The sequence below is a fragment of the Notothenia rossii genome (assembly GCF_949606895.1).
Source record: "Notothenia rossii genome assembly, chromosome: 9".
Taxonomy (NCBI): Eukaryota; Metazoa; Chordata; class Actinopteri; order Perciformes; family Nototheniidae; genus Notothenia; species Notothenia rossii.
This window is the reverse complement of record NC_136907.1, coordinates 82180446-82197945: the sequence shown is the minus strand read 5'-3', so window position 1 is coordinate 82197945 and position 17500 is coordinate 82180446. Positions and strand designations below refer to the sequence as shown.

The following is a 17500-nucleotide window of genomic DNA, read 5'->3' as shown; positions in this document are numbered from 1 at the left end:
CCAATGATCCACAGAGACGTGTTCACATAGAACCCAATGATCCACAGAGACGTGTTCACATAGAACCCAATGATCCACAGAGACGTGTTCACATAGAACCCAGTGATCCACAGAGACGTGTTCACATAGAACCCAGTGATCCACAGAGACGTGTTCACATAGAACCCAATGATCCACAGAGACGTGTTCACATAGAACCCAATGATCCACAGAGAAGTGTTCACATAGAACCCAGTGATCCACAGAGACGTGTTCACATAGAACCCAGTGATCCACAGAGACGTGTTCACATAGAACCCAATGATCCACAGAGACGTGTTCACATAGAACCCAGTGATCCACAGAGACGTGTTCACATAGAACCCAGTGATCCACAGAGACGTGTTCACATAGAACCCAATGATCCACAGAGACTTGTTTAAACAGAACCAGAACCCATTGACCTTGTTCCCCAGGTTTGAGAGCGAGCAGCCCTTCAGGACTCTGGTCCAGGACGAGATCTTCTCTCTGCACAAAGTGATCCAGGAGGCGGGGCTCAGCAGGGCGGAGCTTCAGGAGCAGCTGGAGAGCATGAGGGAGGAGCTACAGCACCTGGAGCAGGACCACCAGCAGGTAGGAGAACCACAACCAGACCCAATTCAGTGCCACCAGAACCCAATAACCAGAACCAGACCCAATTCAGTGCCACCAGAACCTGTTAACCAGAACCTGACCCAATTCAGAGCAACCAGAACCTGTTAACCACAACCAGACCCAATTCAGTGCCACCAGAACCCAATAACCAGAACCAGACCCAATTCAGTGCCACCAGAACCTGTTAACCAGAACCTGACCCAATTCAGAGCAACCAGAACCTGTTAACCAGAACCAGACCCAATTCAGTGCCACCAGAACCTGTTAACCAGAACCAGACCAAATTCAGAGCCACCAGAACCTGTTAACCAGACCCAATTCAGAGCCACCAGAACCTGTTAACCAGAACTAGAACCAATTCAGAGCCACCAGAACTTTTTAACCAGAACCAGACCCAATTCAGAGCCACCAGAACCTTTTAACCAGAACCAGACCCAATTCAGAGCCACCAGAACCTGTTAACCAGAACCAGACCCAATTCAGAGCCACCAGAACCTTTTAACCAGAACCAGATCCAATTCAGAGCCACCAGAACCTGTTAACCAGAACCAGACCCAATTCAGAAACACCAGAACCTGTTAACCAGAACCAGACCCAATTCAGAGCCACCAGAACCTGTTAACCAGAACCAGACCCAATTCAGAGCCACCAGAACCTGTTAACCAGAACCAGACCCAATTCAGAACCACCAGAAACTGTTTATAAAACATGTGAAACCGCCAGCATCTATCAGAATGACCTCACGTACTTCAAATACAAATACTTCATACCTGTACTTTCTACTTCTCACATGTTGAACTCAAATACCTGTACTTTCTACTTCTCACATGTTGAACTCAAATACCTGTACTTTCTACTTCTCACATGTTGAACTCAAATACCTGTACTTTCTACTTCTTACATGTTGAACTCAAATACCTGTACTTTCTACTTCTTACATGTTGAACTCAAATACCTGTACTTTCTACTTCTTACATGTTGAACACAAATACCTGTACTTTCTACTTCTTACATGTTGAACTCAAATACCTGTACTTTCTACTTCTTACATGTTGAACACAAATACCTGTACTTTCTACTTCTTACATGTTGAACTCAAATACCTGTACTTTCTACTTCTTACATGTTGAACCCAAATACCTGTACTTTCTACTTCTCACATGTTGAACACAAATACCTGTACTTTCTACTTCTTACATGTTGAACACAAATACCTGTACTTTCTACTTCTTACATGTTGAACTCAAATACCTGTACTTTCTACTTCTTACATGTTGAACCCAAATACCTGTACTTTCTACTTCTTACATGTTGAACTCAAATACCTGTACTTTCTACTTCTTACATGTTGAACACAAATACCTGTACTTTCTACTTCTTACATGTTGAACTCAAATACCTGTACTTTCTACTTCTTACATGTTGAACTCAAATACCTGTACTTTCTACTTCTTACATGTTGAACTCAAATACCTGTACTTTCTACTTCTTACATGTTGAACTCAAATACCTGTACTTTCTACTTCTTACATGTTGAACACAAATACCTGTACTTTCTACTTCTCTCATTTTCCAAACAGGCTGGTTCCTTTAGTCTGAATGTGTGTTTGGTGGCGTGATCATTATTATTTAGAGTCATTGCGTGCCTATTGATTTGAACTCGATCCGTGTATCCATCATTTCCTGGTCTTCTCTAAAGAAGAGGGACCAATGAAAACGTTGTCATGTTGCCGTTGGTCACCATGGAAACATTCATTAGCTAACAATGACATTATTGTTCTATTAATATAAAGAGAGGTCAGGTACTCTTTAAAACAGCTGCTAGTTATGGGTACTTTTTACTGAAGGACATTTCAAAGTTCTTTACTTTGACTTGAGTAAAGAAGTTTAGTTAGTACTTCTACTTTTACCAGAGTACTTTTAAACACGAGTAAATGTACTTCTATCTGAGTGAAGGATGTGAGTACTCTAGCCCTCTCTGGTTGTTGGGATGTCTCTCACGAGGTCATGTGACCGCAGGACGTCCGCAGTCTCTACGCTCAGATGTCGGGCCGCGAGCTGGACCAGACCGACCCTCCGATCAGAACCAGTCTGGACCGGATCCTGAGCCACATCCGGAGCCACTGGGAGGCGCTGACGGAGAGGAACCGGGCCGAGACCGACTGCTACCTGGACGGCAAGGTGAGGTCGGCCAATCAGGGACGAGAGAGGGATACAAGGGAGTCTTTTAGTTCATAGGTTTTATTTCCTTTATAGTTTTATACATCTTTTCATTATTACTTTACTTTATACATTTCTTTATTATTTTATAGCTTTTATTAATTTTGTCTTCCTCCTTTATTTTACCGAGAGGGATCAATATTTATTGTATTTTACGATCATCCCTTTCACCTCCTTGTGCCTCGTCTGATGTTGTTTTTATTTGTGAAATAAAAGCTTTTATAATAATACAGTGTGTCTCAGCTGCTGCAGTTATATTACGTAGTGACTGTACCTGTCCCAAACATGAGCTCATGTCTCCCTCTGCTGGTGTGTGTGTGTGTGTGTGTGTGTGTGTGTGTGTGTGTGTGTGTGTGTGTGTGTGTGTGTGTGTGTAGGAGGCACAGTGTGTGAGTCTGAGTCCTGAGGAGCAGCAGGTGGAGGCTCTGAAGGCCGAGTGCAGCGACACCTGCTGTCAGATCCAGAACCTGCAGGCAGAGAGCGAGTCCATCAGAGCACTGGTGAGGCACACACACACACACACACACACACACACACACACACACACACACACACACACACACACACACACACACACACACACACACACACACACACACACACACACACACACACACACACACACACACACACACACACACACACACACACACACACACACACACACACACACACACACACACACACACACTTATTTCTATTGTTGTATTTTATTATATATGTTGCATTGTTGGAGGAGCTCAGGTCTTAAGATTTTAATTGGCATTTCTACACTTTAGCTTCTGTTCATATGACAATAAACCCTTTGAATCTCTCTCTCTCTCTCTCTCTCTCTCTCTCTCTCTCTCTCTCTCTCTCTCTCTCTCTCTCTCTCTCTCTCTCAGAGGCGGGGTCTGCAGAGCTCCCTGTCAGACGCTCAGCATTGGCAGCAGGTGGAGCAGCAGAACCGGGCCTCAGTGGTTCTGCAGCTGCAGGCGGAGCTGAGCGAGCTGCAGGAGGAGATCCAGCAGCAGAGACGCCTCTACGACACGCTGCTGAGCAACAAGCAGCGCCTGGAGAGGGACGTGGGCGTGTACCACGGGGTGCTGGACGGGGAGGAGAGTCGCTTCACACCGTGAGACACCTTTCAGGGTCTAACCACGAGTCAGCAGAAACATTACAGTCTAACCACGAGTCAGCAGAAACATGACAGTCTAACCACGAGTCAGCAGAAACATGACAGTCTAACCACGAGTCAGCAGAAACATGACAGTCTAACCACGAGTCAGCAGAAACATGACAGTCTAACCACGAGTCAGCAGAAACATGACAGTCTAACCACGAGTCAGCAGAAACATGACAGTCTAACCACGAGTCAGCAGAAACATTACAGTCTAACCACGAGTCAGCAGAAACATGACAGTCTAACCACGAGTCAGCAGAAACATTAAAGTCTAACCACGAGTCAGCAGAAACATGACAGTCTAACCACGAGTCAGCAGAAACATTACAGTCTAACCACGATTCAGCAGAAACATTACAGTCTAACCACGAGTCAGCAGAAACATTACAGTCTAACCAAGAGTCAGCAGAAACATGACAGTCTAACCACGAGTCAGCAGAAACATGACAGTCTAACCACGAGTCAGCAGAAACATGACAGTCTAACCAAGAGTCAGCAGAAACATTACAGTCTAACCAAGAGTCAGCAGAAACATGACAGTCTAACCACGAGTCAGCAGAAACATGACAGTCTAACCACGAGTCAGCAGAAACATTACAGTCTAACCACGAGTCAGCAGAAACATTACAGTCTAACTGCGAGTCAGCAGAAACATTACAGTCTAACCACGAGCCAGCAAAAACATTACAGTCTAACCACGAGCCAGCAGAAACATGACAGTCTAACCACGAGTCAGCAGAAACATGACAGTCTAACCACGAGTCAGCAGAAACATGACAGTCTAACCACGAGTCAGCAGAAACATTACAGTCTAACCACGAGTCAGCAGAAACATTACAGTCTAACCACGAGCCAGCAAAAACATTACAGTCTAACCACGAGCCAGCAGAAACATGACAGTCTAACCACGAGTCAGCAAAAACATGACAGTCTAACCACGAGTCAGCAGAAACATGACAGTCTAACCACGAGTCAGCAGAAACATGACAGTCTAACCACGAGTCAGCAGAAACATGACAGTCTAACCACGAGTCAGCAGAAACATGACAGTCTAACCACGAGTCAGCAGAAACATTACAGTCTAACTGCGAGTCAGCAGAAACATTACAGTCTAACCACGAGCCAGCAAAAACATTACAGTCTAACCACGAGTCAGCAAAAACATTACAGTCTAACCACGAGTCAGCAGAAACATGACAGTCTAACCACGAGTCAGCAGAAACATTACAGTCTAACCACGAGTCAGCAAAAACATTACAGTCTAACCACGAGTCAGCAGAAACATGACAGTCTAACCACGAGTCAGCAGAAACATTACAGTCTAACCACGAGTCAGCAAAAACATTACAGTCTAACCACGAGTCAGCAGAAACATTACAGTCTAACTGAAAGTCAGCAGAAACATGACAGTCTAACCAAGAGCCAGCAGAAACATTACAGTCTAACCACGAGCCAGCAGAAACATGACAGTCTAACCACGAGTCAGCAAAAACATTACAGTCTAACCACGAGTCAGCAGAAACATGACAGTCTAACCACGAGTCAGCAGAAACATGACAGTCTAACCACGAGTCAGCAGAAACATTACATTCTAACCACGAGTCAGCAGAAACATTACAGTCTAACCACGAGTCAGCAGAAACATGACAGTCTAACCGCGAGCCAGCAAAAACATTACAGTCTAACCACGAGTCAGCAAAAACATTACAGTCTAACCACGAGTCAGCAGAAACATGACAGTCTAACCACGAGTCAGCAAAAACATTACAGTCTAACTGCGAGTCAGCAGAAACATTACAGTCTAACCACGAGCCAGCAAAAACATTACAGTCTAACCACGAGTCAGCAAAAACATTACAGTCTAACCACGAGTCAGCAGAAACATGACAGTCTAACCACGAGTCAGCAGAAACATTACAGTCTAACCACGAGTCAGCAGAAACATGACAGTCTAACCACGAGTCAGCAGAAACATGACAGTCTAACCACCAGTCAGCAGAAACATGACAGTCTAACCACGAGTCAGCAGAAACATGACAGTCTAACCACGAGTCAGCAGAAACATGACAGTCTAACCACGAGTCAGCAGAAACATTACAGTCTAACCACGAGTCAGCAGAAACATGACAGTCTAACCACGAGCCAGCAGAAACATGACAGTCTAACCACGAGTCAGCAGAAACATGACAGTCTAACCACCAGTCAGCAGAAACATTACAGTCTAACCACGAGCCAGCAGAAACATTACAGTCTAACCACGAGTCAGCAGAAACATTACAGTCTAACCACGAGTCAGCAGAAACATGACAGTCTAACCACGAGCCAGCAGAAACATGACAGTCTAACCACGAGTCAGCAGAAACATGACAGTCTAACCACGAGTCAGCAGAAACATGACAGTCTAACCACGAGCCAGCAGAAACATGACAGTCTAACCACGAGCCAGCAGAAACATTACAGTCTAACCACGAGTCAGCAGAAACATGACAGTCTAACCACGAGTCAGCAGAAACATTACAGTCTAACCACGAGTCAGCAGAAACATGACAGTCTAACCACGAGTCAGCAGAAACATTACAGTCTAACCACGAGTCAGCAGAAACATGACAGTCTAACCACGAGTCAGCAGAAACATGACAGTCTAACCACGAGCCAGCAGAAACATTACAGTCTAACCACGAGTCAGCAGAAACATTACAGTCTAACCACGAGTCAGCAGAAACATGACAGTCTAACCACGAGTCAGCAGAAACATTACAGTCTAACCACGAGCCAGCAGAAACATGACAGTCTAACCACGAGTCAGCAGAAACATTACAGTCTAACCACGAGTCAGCAGAAACATTACAGTCTAACCACGAGTCAGCAGAAACATGACAGTCTAACCACGAGTCAGCAGAAACATGACAGTCTAACCACGAGTCAGCAGAAACATTACAGTCTAACCACGAGTCAGCAGAAACATTACAGTCTAACCACGAGCCAGCAGAAACATGACAGTCTAACCACCAGTCAGCAGAAACATGACAGTCTAACCACGAGCCAGCAGAAACATTACAGTCTAACCACGAGTCAGCAGAAACATGACAGTCTAACCACGAGCCAGCAGAAACATGACAGTCTAACCACGAGCCAGCAGAAACATTACAGTCTAACCACGAGTCAGCAGAAACATGACAGTCTAACCACGAGTCAGCAGAAACATTACAGTCTAACCACGAGTCAGCAGAAACATGACAGTCTAACCACGAGTCAGCAGAAACATTACAGTCTAACCACGAGTCAGCAGAAACATTACAGTCTAACCACGAGTCAGCAGAAACATGACAGTCTAACCACGAGTCAGCAGAAACATGACAGTCTAACCACGAGTCAGCAGAAACATTACAGTCTAACCACGAGTCAGCAGAAACATTACAGTCTAACCACGAGTCAGCAGAAACATGACAGTCTAACCACGAGTCAGCAGAAACATTACAGTCTAACCACGAGCCAGCAGAAACATGACAGTCTAACCACGAGTCAGCAGAAACATGACAGTCTAACCACGAGTCAGCAGAAACATGACAGTCTAACCACGAGTCAGCAGAAACATTACAGTCTAACCACGAGTCAGCAGAAACATTACAGTCTAACCACGAGTCAGCAGAAACATTACAGTCTAACCACGAGTCAGCAGAAACATTACAGTCTAACCACGAGCCAGCAGAAACATGACAGTCTAACCACGAGTCAGCAGAAACATGACAGTCTAACCACGAGTCAGCAGAAACATGACAGTCTAACCACGAGTCAGCAGAAACATGACAGTCTAACCACGAGCCAGCAAAAACATTACAGTCTAACCACGAGTCAGCAGAAACATTACAGTCTAACCACGAGTCAGCAGAAACATGACAGTCTAACCACGAGTCAGCAGAAACATGACAGTCTAACCACGAGTCAGCAGAAACATTACAGTCTAACCACGAGTCAGCAGAAACATTACAGTCTAACCACGAGTCAGCAGAAACATTACAGTCTAACCACCAGTCAGCAGAAACATTACAGTCTAACCACGAAATAATAAAAACTGAATTATGATCCTCTGCAGGGTTTCAGGTCTGCACTCAGTGCCAGAGGGAGACTCCAGGATTGACTCTGCAGGACCTCCAGGACCCTGATCCCTGAGGACCGACAGGACCCTGATGACCTCCAGGACCCTAATCCCGGAGGACCTCCAGGACCCTGATCACAGAGGACCTCCAGGACCCTGATGATCACAGAGGACCTCCAGGACCCTGATCAAAGTAATAAATATAACTGAATACAGATATATTAATACATATATATGAATAATGAAAGTGAGACCGGTGAGGTGTTCATGAGTTCCTTGTTCCTATATTAAATATTTATATATTATACACACACCTTTCACTGAGTTACCTGGGAGACAAGGACACCTGAACGCACCGCTAAACCCAAAGGATTGTGGGAAACTGAGTTGACCTTTGACCTGTTCAGTGATTCTGAATCAATCTGATATTATATATACACAGTCAAATATAAAATGTATATACAGTGATTGTATGAGGTGTAATTATTGTTATTGATGGTTTCTGATGAATAAACAGCTGCTACTGGATATTAAAGAAACTTTAAAGATATTTGTATTCATTGTTTTTGTTTAATCTGCATCGCAACAATAAAATAACACGTTATGAATAATTGACACCGCGTGCGTCTACCCCTGGAGTCTGGATCTGAAACTTATATGAGATATTCTAATAATAACATTTGTTCCTGCTGGGTCTAGTCACTCAGAATGAAGCACGTGTGGTCGGTTGGATGAGTAAGGAATCTGAGGAGAACACGAAGATGCAAAGCAGATCAACTTTCATTAAATACGCTCTTTATTAACACAATTACTCGTGATGACGTTTCGTCTCATTTCAACTCTTGTTAGCCACCTAAATCACCAGTGGGGTATAGACTGACATAGGAGAACACGTTGAAGTCTCTGCAGCTCGTGGTAACCACAGACCTGATTTCAGACTAACAACCAAAAACACATCCAGAAACCATTGACCTCCAGACCAGGGGACAGGAAGTGATTGGTGTTAGCATGTTAGCATGAGTTTCTCCTTGTTCACAATAAAAGCAGCAGTCAGGTGAGTTGGGGGGGGGGGGGGGGGGGGGGGTTATGACATCACTCTGGCCTCTGAATCACTGGGGGGGGGGGGGGGGGGGGGGGGGACATGTTGTCTTTATTCAGCGACCTGTGGTTTGGGGTTCAGTGTTTTATTTAGAAGATGTTCCAGTCTGCAGACGTGTGTCTGTCTACTTCCTGTTCATGCAGCTGCACTTCCTGTCAGCTGATCAGTGACCTGGGATCAGTGACCTGGGATCAGAGCTTCCTGTTCCGGTCTTGGGACAGGAAGTGACCTCCAGTCATAATCAAGTATAAATCAACATTAACATGAATCGGTCCCATGCTAGCATTAGCCTCCGTGGCTAGCCGGACAGTCTTTACCCATAATGCCGCGGGCCGGCGTCAGTGTGCAGGTCTGCACCGGCCGTCGTACCGATGGATCTGATTGGGCTGCCCTCAGGGGGAGGAGCTAGGCGGGCTGCAGCGGCACGCAGCCCACCCCCACCCCCCCCTCGTGAGACACCATGGGGGCCATGAAGCTCCAGCGGGGGGGGTCGGGGGTGTAGACCTCCACAGAGCCCAGGTTGGACTGCCCGTCATACCCCCCCACAGCGAAGAGGCGCCCGGCGGAGGCCACCAGAGAGACTCTGCTGCGCCGCGTGTTCATGGCCACCAGGGGGCGCCACTGCCCCCCCCGAGAGTCGAACACCTCCGCCCCGCTCAGGAAGCCCGAGCCGTCGTAGCCCCCCGCCACGAACATCATGCTGCCGAGCGCCGCCGCGCCGTGCCGGCAGCGCTTATTCAACATGGCCGCCGCCGGGTGCCAGCGGTCCGTGTGGTGGTTGTAATACTCCACCTGCACACATGTTATATACACATGTTATTATCCTCCTGCACACATTATTACACGTGTTATATACACATGTTATTATCCACCTGCACACATGTTATTACACACCTGTACACATGTTATTATACGTGTTATATACACATGTTATTATCCACCTGCACACATGTTATTACACACCTGCACACATGTTATTACACACCTGCACACATGTTATATACACATGTTATTACACATGTTATTATCCACCTGCACACATGTTATATACACATGTTATTACACATGTTATTACACACCTGCACACATGTTATATACACATGTTATTACACATGTTATTATCCTCCTGCACACATGTTATTACACACCTGCACACATGTTATTATCCTCCTGCACACATGTTATATACACATGTTATTACACATGTTATTATCCTCCTGCACACATGTTATATACACATGTTATTACACATGTTATTATCCACCTGCACACATGTTATATACACATGTTATTACACATGTTATTATCCACCTGCACACATGTTATATACACATGTTATTACACATGTTATTATCCTCCTGCACACATGTTATTACACACCTGCACACATGTTATTATCCTCCTGCACACATGTTATATACACATGTTATATACACATGTTATTATCCACCTGCACACATGTTATTACACACCTGCACACATGTTATTATCCTCCTGCACACATGTTATATACACATGTTATTACACATGTTATTATCCACCTGCACACATGTTATATACACATGTTATTACACATGTTATTACACACCTGCACACATGTTATATACACATGTTATTACACATGTTATTATCCTCCTGCACACATGTTATTACACACCTGCACACATGTTATTACACACCTGCACACATGTTATATACACATGTTATTACACATGTTATTACACATGTTATTACACATGTTATTATCCACCTGCACACATGTTATATACACATGTTATTACACATGTTATTACACACCTGCACACATGTTATTACACATGTTATTATCCTCCTGCACACATGTTATTACACACCTGCACACATGTTATATACACATGTTATTACACATGTTATTACACATGTTATTATCCACCTGCACACATGTTATATACACATGTTATTACACATGTTATTACACATGTTATTACACATGTTATTACACACCTGCACACATGTTATATACACATGTTATTACACATGTTATTACACATGTTATTATCCACCTGCACACATGTTATATACACATGTTATTACTAGGGCCGGGACTTTAACGCGTTAATTAAGATTAATTAATTACACAAAAATTAATGCGTTAAAAAAATTAACGCATTTTAATCGCACTTATTTTTGGACCGCGGAACGTTTCTCACTGGATGAGTTTCAGGGGTACCGATTATACTGGAGCACCAACTAACGTTCATGACTTCAGACAACAACAAACCACAGTGAACAATAGTCAAACATGAACGAAGAAGCTGATGAGAGCGCTTTGGTTGGCCCCGTGGATGGGACATTTTGTTTTAAAAAACGGACGGATGGAAGCGTCGATAAGAGCACGGTTGTTTGCAAATTATGCAAAAAGGAATTTGCATATCACCGCAGCACATCAAGCCTCAAGTATCACCTCAATGCAAAACCTATAGCAGCTAGCGTGGAAGCTAGCGTGGACGTTAGCCCGACTCGGAGTACAAGGACCCACACCCAATTCGCGTTGATCAAACAGTGGCCTATGCAACAGAGAGATTTTATTTTTCATCAGGATATTGGAAGAATAGGAGGGATTGAGGTCAATCACTGGAACTTTTTAAAAAATGTTAAATGGTACACTTTATGTTGAACTATTTATTACGTTGTTGGTGCAACTGGCACTTTATGTTGAACTGTTTATTGTTTTGGCCAAGGTTATTGAGAGAGTTGGACTGAAATGTATTAGATTTTTTAAATCAACTGTTGGTAAATCAACAAAGTCTGTTCTGGCCTCTGAAGCAACAGAGAGATGTTTTCTAATAGTCAGGGTTTCCAATGTTCTGAATCTACTTGAAAGTATTGTGTTTTACTTCAAAAACAAAGTGTTATAGTTTACAGAAGGTCTACCTACCTATAGGCTAACTGAATCTCTGAAATGTACTATATTCCTAAATATGCTATTGCTACACTTTATGGCAAAGATTGCACTTTTCTGTTGGTCTTGGTTAAGTACCACCTTGAAAAAAATAAACAATGTTTTGTTGCTTAAGCTTATGTATTCAGTCATTATTCAATGGTATACTAAAATCCATGTGAAAAAAATTGCTTCTCACTGTTCTCAGGTCAAATATTTATATGTGATTAAAAATGCGATTAATTAATTACAAAGCCTCTAATTAATTAGATTATTTTTTTGAATCGAGTCCCGGCCCTAGTTATTACACATGTTATTATCCACCTGCACATATGTTATGTATGTGTGTGTGTGTGTGTGTGTGTGTGTGTGTGTGTGTGTGTGTGTGTGTGTGTGTGTGTGTGTGTGTGTGTGTGTGTGTGTGTGTGTGTGAGTGAGAGTGTGGTAAAAGCAGAGACTGACCGTGTTGAAGATCTGTAGACCGTCATGGCCGCCGGACACGAAGATGCGTCCATCGAACACCGTGACGCCGGCAGCGCTGCGACTCGCACTCATCTCCGCAACCAGCGTCCATCTGTATACACATACACACATTTATTATTACTATTATGACACTATATATTATATAATGTATAGTATCGGCCACCAGCACCACCTGTTAGATAGTATATATATATATATACATATATATACTATCTAACAGTAAAAGCACATATAAATATTACAAATAATATTTTACAGTATTTGTATTTTACAATAATAATTAAATGTATATAGATCAGAAAAATTATAAAGTATGAAGTGAATTTATAATATATATTGAACGTATTTATGCTGACTCACCGGTCGGTCTCCGGGCTGTAACGCTCCACTGAGTTCAGAGACGACTTCCCGTCATAGCCACCGCAAACGTAGATCATCCCATCGACCACCACGGTCCCCATAGCACTGAGGAACACACACTGATCAGGACTCATAATGCTGACTCAGGTCAGGGTTCAGGACTCATAATGCTGAATCAGGGTTCAGGACTCATAATGCTGACTCAGGTCAGGGGTCAGGACTCATAATGCTGACTCAGGGTTCAGGACTCATAATGCTGACTCAGGGTTCAGGACTCATAATGCTGACTCAGGGCAGGGTTCAGGACTCATAATGCTGACTCAGGGTTCAGGACTCATAATGCTGACTCAGGGTTCAGGACTCATAATGCTGACTCAGGTCAGGGTTCAAGACTCATAATGCTGACTCAGGTCAGGGTTCAGGACTCATAATGCTGACTCAGGGTTCAGGACTCATAATGCTGACTCAGGTCAGGGTTCAGGACTCATAACGCTGACTCAGGGTTCAGGACTCATAATGCTGACTCAGGGTTCAGGACTCATAATGCTGACTCAGGTCAGGGTTCAGGACTCATAATGCTGACTCAGGTCAGGGTTCAGGACTCATAACGCTGACTCAGGGTTCAGGACTCATAATGCTGACTCAGGGTTCAGGACTCATAACGCTGACTCAGGTCAGGGTTCAGGACTCATAATGCTGACTCAGGTCAGGGGTCAGGACTCATAATGCTGAATCAGGGTTCAGGACTCATAATGCTGACTCAGGGTTCAGGACTCATAATGCTGACTCAGGTCAGGGGTCAGGACTCATAATGCTGACTCAGGGTTCAGGACTCATAATGCTGACTCAGGGTTCAGGACTCATAATGCTGACTCAGGGCAGGGTTCAGGACTCATAATGCTGACTCAGGGTTCAGGACTCATAATGCTGACTCAGGGTTCAGGACTCATAATGCTGACTCAGGTCAGGGTTCAAGACTCATAATGCTGACTCAGGTCAGGGTTCAGGACTCATAATGCTGACTCAGGTCAGGGTTCAGGACTCATAACGCTGACTCAGGGTTCAGGACTCATAATGCTGACTCAGGGTTCAGGACTCATAATGCTGACTCAGGTCAGGGTTCAGGACTCATAATGCTGACTCAGGTCAGGGTTCAGGACTCATAACGCTGACTCAGGGTTCAGGACTCATAATGCTGACTCAGGGTTCAGGACTCATAATGCTGACTCAGGGTTCAGGACTCATAATGCTGACTCAGGGCAGGGTTCAGGACTCATAATGCTGACTCAGGGTTCAGGACTCATAATGCTGACTCAGGGTTCAGGACTCATAATGCTGACTCAGGTCAGGGTTCAAGACTCATAATGCTGACTCAGGTCAGGGTTCAGGACTCATAATGCTGACTCAGGGTTCAGGACTCATAATGCTGACTCAGGTCAGGGTTCAGGACTCATAACGCTGACTCAGGGTTCAGGACTCATAATGCTGACTCAGGGTTCAGGACTCATAATGCTGACTCAGGTCAGGGTTCAGGACTCATAATGCTGACTCAGGTCAGGGTTCAGGACTCATAACGCTGACTCAGGGTTCAGGACTCATAATGCTGACTCAGGGTTCAGGACTCATAACGCTGACTCAGGTCAGGGTTCAGGACTCATAATGCTGACTCAGGTCAGGGGTCAGGACTCATAATGCTGAATCAGGGTTCAGGACTCATAATGCTGACTCAGGGTTCAGGACTCATAATGCTGACTCAGGTCAGGGGTCAGGACTCATAATGCTGACTCAGGGTTCAGGACTCATAATGCTGACTCAGGGTTCAGGACTCATAATGCTGACTCAGGGCAGGGTTCAGGACTCATAATGCTGACTCAGGGTTCAGGACTCATAATGCTGACTCAGGGTTCAGGACTCATAATGCTGACTCAGGTCAGGGTTCAAGACTCATAATGCTGACTCAGGTCAGGGTTCAGGACTCATAATGCTGACTCAGGTCAGGGTTCAGGACTCATAACGCTGACTCAGGGTTCAGGACTCATAATGCTGACTCAGGGTTCAGGACTCATAATGCTGACTCAGGTCAGGGTTCAGGACTCATAATGCTGACTCAGGTCAGGGTTCAGGACTCATAACGCTGACTCAGGGTTCAGGACTCATAATGCTGACTCAGGGTTCAGGACTCATAACGCTGACTCAGGTCAGGGTTCAGGACTCATAATGCTGACTCAGGTCAGGGTTCAGGACTCATAATGCTGACTCAGGGCAGGGTTCAGGACTCATAATGCTGACTCAGGTCAGGGTTCAAGACTCATAATGCTGACTCAGGTCAGGGTTCAGGACTCATAACGCTGACTCAGGGTTCAGGACTCATAAAGCTGACTCAGGTCAGGGTTAGGACTCATAATGCTGACTCATGTTTCGGGTACCAACCTGCGCTGGCTGTTCATGCTCGACGCGCGTGTCCAGCTGTCCGTCTCTGGATTGTAAACCTCCACTGTGCTGAGCCGTGATTGGCCGTCGTATCCACCAATGGCATACAGCAGCCCGTTAACGACGGCCACGCCCACTCTGCTGCGAGACGTCTTCATTGGCTGACATCGCTCCCAGAAGTTCCCGATTGGATCAAACACCTCAACCACGTTTAAGGAGTCACCTGCAGAGAGAAAGCAGTCAGCTGAGGACCAATCAGAGACCGGCAGTGACATCACACCACCTGTCAGCTGAGGACCAATCAGAGACCGGCGGTGACATCAAACCATCTGTCAGCTGAAGACCAATCAGAGACCGGCATTGACACCACCTCAACTGTCAGCTGAGGACCAATCAGAGACCGGCAGTGATGGACAGGTACCTGAGGAGTTGAGCCCGCCCACAGCGTAGATGAGGCCTGTGATTGAGGTGCAGCTCCTGGCTCGGGTCTTGAAGGCCGGCAGGCGAGGCCGACGCTCCGGCATCAGGTGGAAATCTTTGGCTTCATCCACCAGATCCCTGACAGGAAACACAATCAGGACTTTCCTCTTTCATATGCAGTCAGTCAGCTTCAAAGCTCTCCTGTTACGTTCTTTAGAGGCAGATATTATAGGTCTCAGATATAAAGACATGTCTCTGAAGTGTCCTGCTCCAAACACCAAACAGATCCTTGTAGCCCCCCCCCCCCCCTCTCTCTTCCATCTGTTACTAAAGAGATGATTCTGGTCTTTAAGATTAACCTCCACATCATGTTCCAAACCACATCAAGGATTCTCTCTGAAACAGGATGGAGCTCAAACTCTCTCTCTCTCTCTCAGGTTTACCACAAGGTGACTTCCTTTTGATTTCCTGCTTCTTCGCACACCCTCTCCAGCACAGGTTAGCTCTGAGTGTTAGCATGCTAATGTAAACACAGACCATATCACTTCCAGAACACGTCTCATTGTTTCTGACAGCAACGTTTCTGATTGGCCCGTGGGTGTAAAGCCCGCCCACATTTTAGTAATGTGGTCATGATGCAGCAAATCTGGATCAGCTCCGTTGTTCCCCGTTTTTAGAGATGTGGGTACGGAGCAGAAGAGAGAGGGGTTTATTTCCTGACACTTTGAGAGTCTCCTGACACACCGGGGACACATGGTGACACACAGGGACACACCGGGGACACATGGTGACACACGGGGACACACCGGGGACACACGGTGATGTAGAGAAGACATCAAAAAGTGCATTGGCATGATAGGAGACCTTTAATACCTCCACAGGTGTTTCCTCTCACCTGCACTTATGGCAGCAGCGAACAAGCTCGTCCTGCTGGACGCGGTCCGACAGGAACTGAGGCCGGCAGAGAGGGAGGCGGATCTTAGAGAGCAGCTCGGGCAGCAGGGACTCCCTCAGGTCCCTGCTCTGGTGCACCCAGGCCAGCACCGCCTCGAACACCTGCACAGGTAACACACACTGTCACATCTGCACAGGTAACACACATAGGTAACATCTGCACAGGTAACACACAAAGGTACCATACACAGGTAACATCTGCACAGGTAACACACACAGGAACCACACACAGGTAACATCTGCACAGGTAACACACACAGGTACCACACACAGGTAACATCTGCACAGGTAACACACAAAGGTACCACACACAGGTAACATCTGCACAGGTAACACACACAGGTAACACACATAGGTAACATCTGCACAGGTAACACACACAGGTAACACACACAGGTAACATCTGCACAGGTAACACACACAGGTAACACACAAAGGTACCACACACAGGTAACATCTGCACAGGTAACACACACAGGTAACACACAAAGGTAACACACACAGGTAACATCTGCACAGGTAACACACACAGGTAACACACACAGGTAAGACACACTGGTAACACACACAGGTAACACACACAAGTAACACACACAAGTAACATCTGCACAGGTGACACACACAGGTCACATCTGTACAGGTAACACACACACAGGTAATACACAAAGGTAACACACACTGGTAACACACACAGGTAACACACACAGGTAACACACACAAGTA

The 17500-nt window shown here is 45.4% G+C and overlaps 2 protein-coding genes across 2 annotated transcripts in view; one reads left to right on the top strand and one right to left on the bottom strand.

The window, feature by feature from the left end:
* bfsp2 (beaded filament structural protein 2, phakinin) overlaps positions 1–9185 on the top strand; it is a 17799-nt gene extending 8614 nt beyond the window's left edge. Inside the window, exons 3-7 of the mRNA XM_079650549.1 lie at positions 456–612; positions 2653–2814; positions 3231–3353; positions 3738–3967; positions 8109–9185. Coding sequence (XP_079506675.1) covers positions 456–612; positions 2653–2814; positions 3231–3353; positions 3738–3967; positions 8109–8178 — 742 coding nt within the window. The 3' untranslated portion in view covers positions 8179–9185. The remainder of the gene's footprint in view (positions 1–455; positions 613–2652; positions 2815–3230; positions 3354–3737; positions 3968–8108) is intronic.
* Positions 9186–9232: 47 nt separating this feature from the next.
* klhl18 (kelch-like family member 18) overlaps positions 9233–17500 on the bottom strand; it is a 14563-nt gene continuing 6295 nt past the window's right edge. The window contains exons 5-10 of the mRNA XM_079650547.1: positions 16719–16879; positions 15825–15961; positions 15404–15626; positions 12974–13078; positions 12593–12704; positions 9233–10002 (exon numbers count right to left, since the gene is read on the bottom strand). Coding sequence (XP_079506673.1) covers positions 9616–10002; positions 12593–12704; positions 12974–13078; positions 15404–15626; positions 15825–15961; positions 16719–16879 — 1125 coding nt within the window. The 3' untranslated portion in view covers positions 9233–9615. The remainder of the gene's footprint in view (positions 10003–12592; positions 12705–12973; positions 13079–15403; positions 15627–15824; positions 15962–16718; positions 16880–17500) is intronic.